This window comes from Orycteropus afer, unplaced genomic scaffold (genome assembly GCF_000298275.1).
Source record: "Orycteropus afer afer isolate SDZICR_OR568_19922 unplaced genomic scaffold, OryAfe1.0 scaffold00041, whole genome shotgun sequence".
Taxonomy (NCBI): Eukaryota; Metazoa; Chordata; class Mammalia; order Tubulidentata; family Orycteropodidae; genus Orycteropus; species Orycteropus afer.
In genome coordinates this window covers 6,886,480-6,890,129 of record NW_006921628.1, presented here as the reverse complement: position 1 = coordinate 6,890,129, position 3,650 = coordinate 6,886,480, and the positions used below count along the sequence as shown (strand labels likewise).

The window sequence follows — 3,650 nt, the reverse complement described above, 5'->3', positions numbered from 1 at the left end:
ACAATACCCCGTTCAAACACAACAACTCTTCTTCTGTCTTCCTTTTCCATTTTCTAACTTTCACGAAAAAGAAAGAGCATGGCTTGGGTTCAGGCACACTGTAATCATCAAAGTGGCATCTTTGTTTTTTAAAACTTTGAAGAGGTCTTTTGCAACAGATTTTTACAATGCAATACATCGTTTGATTTCTTGACTGCTGCTTCCATGGTTGTTGATTGTTGATCCAAGTAGAATGAAGTCGTTGACAACTTCAGTTTCTTTTCCATTTATCATGAAGTTGTTTAGCTGTTTATCAGTTCAGCTGTCCAGTTCTTAAGCTGAAAGCATTGGAATTTGTTTACCCTAGGGTTTGCATAAGGAGGCTTGCTTAGCTTAGGTTAACATTGTGACATCATGATAAGATAAAATATGAAGTTGATCACCATCCTACAGAAGCTATTTCCTTTAAGGATAAAGACTACTTTTCCTATTCCCTGGGAGCTCTGGTAGCGTAGTGCCTAAAGCACTTAACTGCTAACCAGAAGGCTGGCGGTTCAAACCCAACAGCCATTCCTCAGAAGGAAGGTTGGGCAATCTACTTCCTTAGTGATACCGCCTTGGAAACCCAAGGAGGGGTCGCCATGAGTCGGGTCCAACTCGATGGCACATAATAACAACAACAACAACAAGTTACTTAAATGCTGGGTAAAGCTGAGCCCTGAGATTTACCTTTGAGAAGGCACCGGAAGAGGAGCAGCAGAGTTAAGAACTAGAAGTATTGTACTTTTTTGATGAATGACCACTTCAAAACCTTCCCAGTTGACAGCTATACTTCTCTTTTGATTCAGGATATTCTGTTCTTGTTTATTTGTCACAAACTTCATTGTCTTGTTAAAAACAAACAAACAAAAACCCTAGTACCTCAAAAGATCAACAGAGGGAAATTTTCCTTTATAATATGCTGTAAAATATGTCCTTTTCTTTGAAAAAACTGTGGTGAGGGGAGAAATATGCTCTTTAGTTTGACTAGGCATGCTTTTAAATTGTTTGGAGGTGGTTGCATATGGACCTTCATATAAACTTGTATCTCTATCATTTAAAAGAAAAGATGAGAGAAGGAAATTAGCCCATTAATTATTTAGAATACTTGGTGCAACTGTTTCTATGAATTAATCCAGGCACTTGGAAGACAATTACACTCAGTTTCAATAACCTTGCCAACCTTTTCCAGTATGCTGCGCTCCAAATACTATTGTATTTTCATTGACAACATTCACTATTACATATGCATATGAAAAACAGGCATTTTCATCAGAATTACCGTAATAGCATTAAGAGATTATTATTTTTTCCAATTTCCTTCAAAGAAAATTCACTTAAATTAGATTATTTATTACTTGACTGCTCTTCTATTTTGCCTGTATGTTTAGGTAACTGGAATCCATGAAAGTATAGACTTCAAAAATAAAAAGCATGATTTTATACATTAATGATTTCAAATAAAAGAAGAGTGCTACGTTTGCGCTTGACTTCTTTTGAGAAAGTTAAGTCTGTGTTCTGCTTAGGAGAGATAACACTTTTTGTCCCTGTAGGTGGCCCCCTGGTGTAGCCATTAGTTGCTAATTACTTGCAAACAAATAAACAATTATCTTCTCTAGCGGCTGGGTGGGAGAGTGTTCATTGACATGCTAAAACTTTCTAAGACAGGATTTTAATTAGTGACGTTCTAAATCCAGCCCCCTTGTCAGTGGAGCTATAAAGTAAGCAGTAGGAAGATTCAACCTTGCACACGTGAGGCAGAGGTAGCAGAGAGGCTAGGAAGGGCTGAGGCTGACTCTGTGCTGTCCACTCGAGGATGTCTCCCAGCCTTCAGGAAGGCACTGAGCTTGGAGAAAGCAAACCCTCACCTTGCTCCTTTTCAATTGAGAGTATCTTGGGACTGGACCAGAAGAATGACTGTGTTCCATCAGTGAAACCTCACAGGCCCTGGGCAGACACCTGCAGCTTCTCAGGTATGCCACAACTTAATTTTTAAACTCTTAGTCTTTCATTTGCCGTATTTAGTTTGTTTATTTCATACTACACAGAATTAGAGAGAAACTGTGGTTTCTTCCCATTACATAGCTGAAACATTTAGGATTGTTAATGCCTCCAATGAATGAGTCATATGGAAAATAAATAAGAAGAATTTCAACCTTAGATCCAAGTGAGTATAAAGTTCATTCACCAGGAAAAAGAAAAAAATGCGAAGAACCTTCAGAGGATCTCTCTGTGTGTTTTTGATACATCAGATATTCTAAATCTGTCTTTACTGAAAAATATATGGCATTCAGAGACCAAAATATTCTCTATTACTAAGGCAAGATCTTCATTTTGGCTTTTTTGTTGTTGATGTTTGTTTGTTTTGAGTTGATGAGGGAGTTGAGGGAGGCACGTATTTATAAAACCCGGAAGAATTTCAATGAGAAAATTCAAAACAAGTTCCCCAAATTATTTCTTTTAGAACTTTGTGGCATATTGACTTAGACATCTCAAACGAGGTTTATTTTTCTGTTTTTAGGGAAAGATGATCACTTACATCTACAGATCCCAAGCTTTCCCAGTGAGATCTCATTCCCCTGTACTGTGGATCACCCGATGGCAGAGGAAAGAATTTTGAAATATGAAAATTACTTTTCACCCTCAGAAAGGCTGTCTTTCAAGAGAGAATTAAGTTGGTATAGAGGCCGAAGACCAAGAACTGCATTTACTCAAAACCAGGTGGGAAATTATTTCACCCAGTAAAAGGTTTTAACTGACACCCTGTTGAGCAAAAGCCCATTCACTTGGGGATCTCCATTTAGAAGTCTTATTAAGTATCATTTTTTTAACAGTTTCTAGAAAGATGTAAAAGAAAAGGCACACAGATAAATTGCCAAGAATGTTAATGCAAATATCTTGTTACACAAATTAAAGCCAATTTTTTGCTGACATACCAGATATCAATATCTTAAAGAATTGTTTCCTTATTTTTAGATTGAGGTGTTGGAAAATGTCTTTAGAGTAAACTGCTATCCTGGCATTGATATCAGAGAAGACTTAGCTCAAAAGTTGAACCTAGAGGAAGACAGAATCCAGGTAATTTTAAAATTTAGTTATTACTCTTGATGGTTGAAATGTAAAGAATAATGAAAGATTTCTGACACCTATTTTATTTCTCCTTCATTTTAGATCTGGTTCCAAAATCGGCGTGCAAAGCTGAAAAGATCCCATAGAGAATCACAGTTTTTAATGGTGAAAAAGAACTTCAACACAAATATCCTGGGATAGAAAACTCAACATGTGAAATTATCTTCTAGTTGTAAACCATGAAAAATCTCAGTGGAAATACCAAGTGTTAAAAATGTGATGTTTTCTTTCCTGTATTTAATCTGAATATTGTCATTTAAAAAAATATATTGTAAATAATTACTGTTTGCTACATGGTACATATTATATTTGGTCACTTTTGCTTAAGATAAAGGCCTTCTCTGTATATTTTAATAAACATTTTCAGAAAAAGCCATCTATTTTTTTAAGTATGCAAATTTAATCTAGTAAATTAGTTTGCTAAAATCAGTAAACCCAAGGCTCACTTCACAAGTTGGATTCTATTTATAAACAATATCTGAGGAATAGCACAAAAGTGTGAT

The 3,650-nt window shown here is 35.9% G+C and overlaps 1 protein-coding gene across 1 annotated transcript; it reads left to right on the top strand.

Annotated features, from left to right (window-relative positions):
- Window positions 1–1,834: 1,834 nt before the first annotated feature.
- HESX1 (HESX homeobox 1) lies at window positions 1,835–3,288 on the top strand. The gene is made up of 4 exons (XM_007937261.2): window positions 1,835–1,991; window positions 2,540–2,739; window positions 2,995–3,096; window positions 3,190–3,288. Exons 1-4 carry the CDS (start codon window positions 1,835–1,837, stop codon window positions 3,286–3,288), a joined length of 558 nt encoding a protein of 185 aa, XP_007935452.1.
- The last annotated feature ends 362 nt before the right edge of the window (window positions 3,289–3,650 follow it).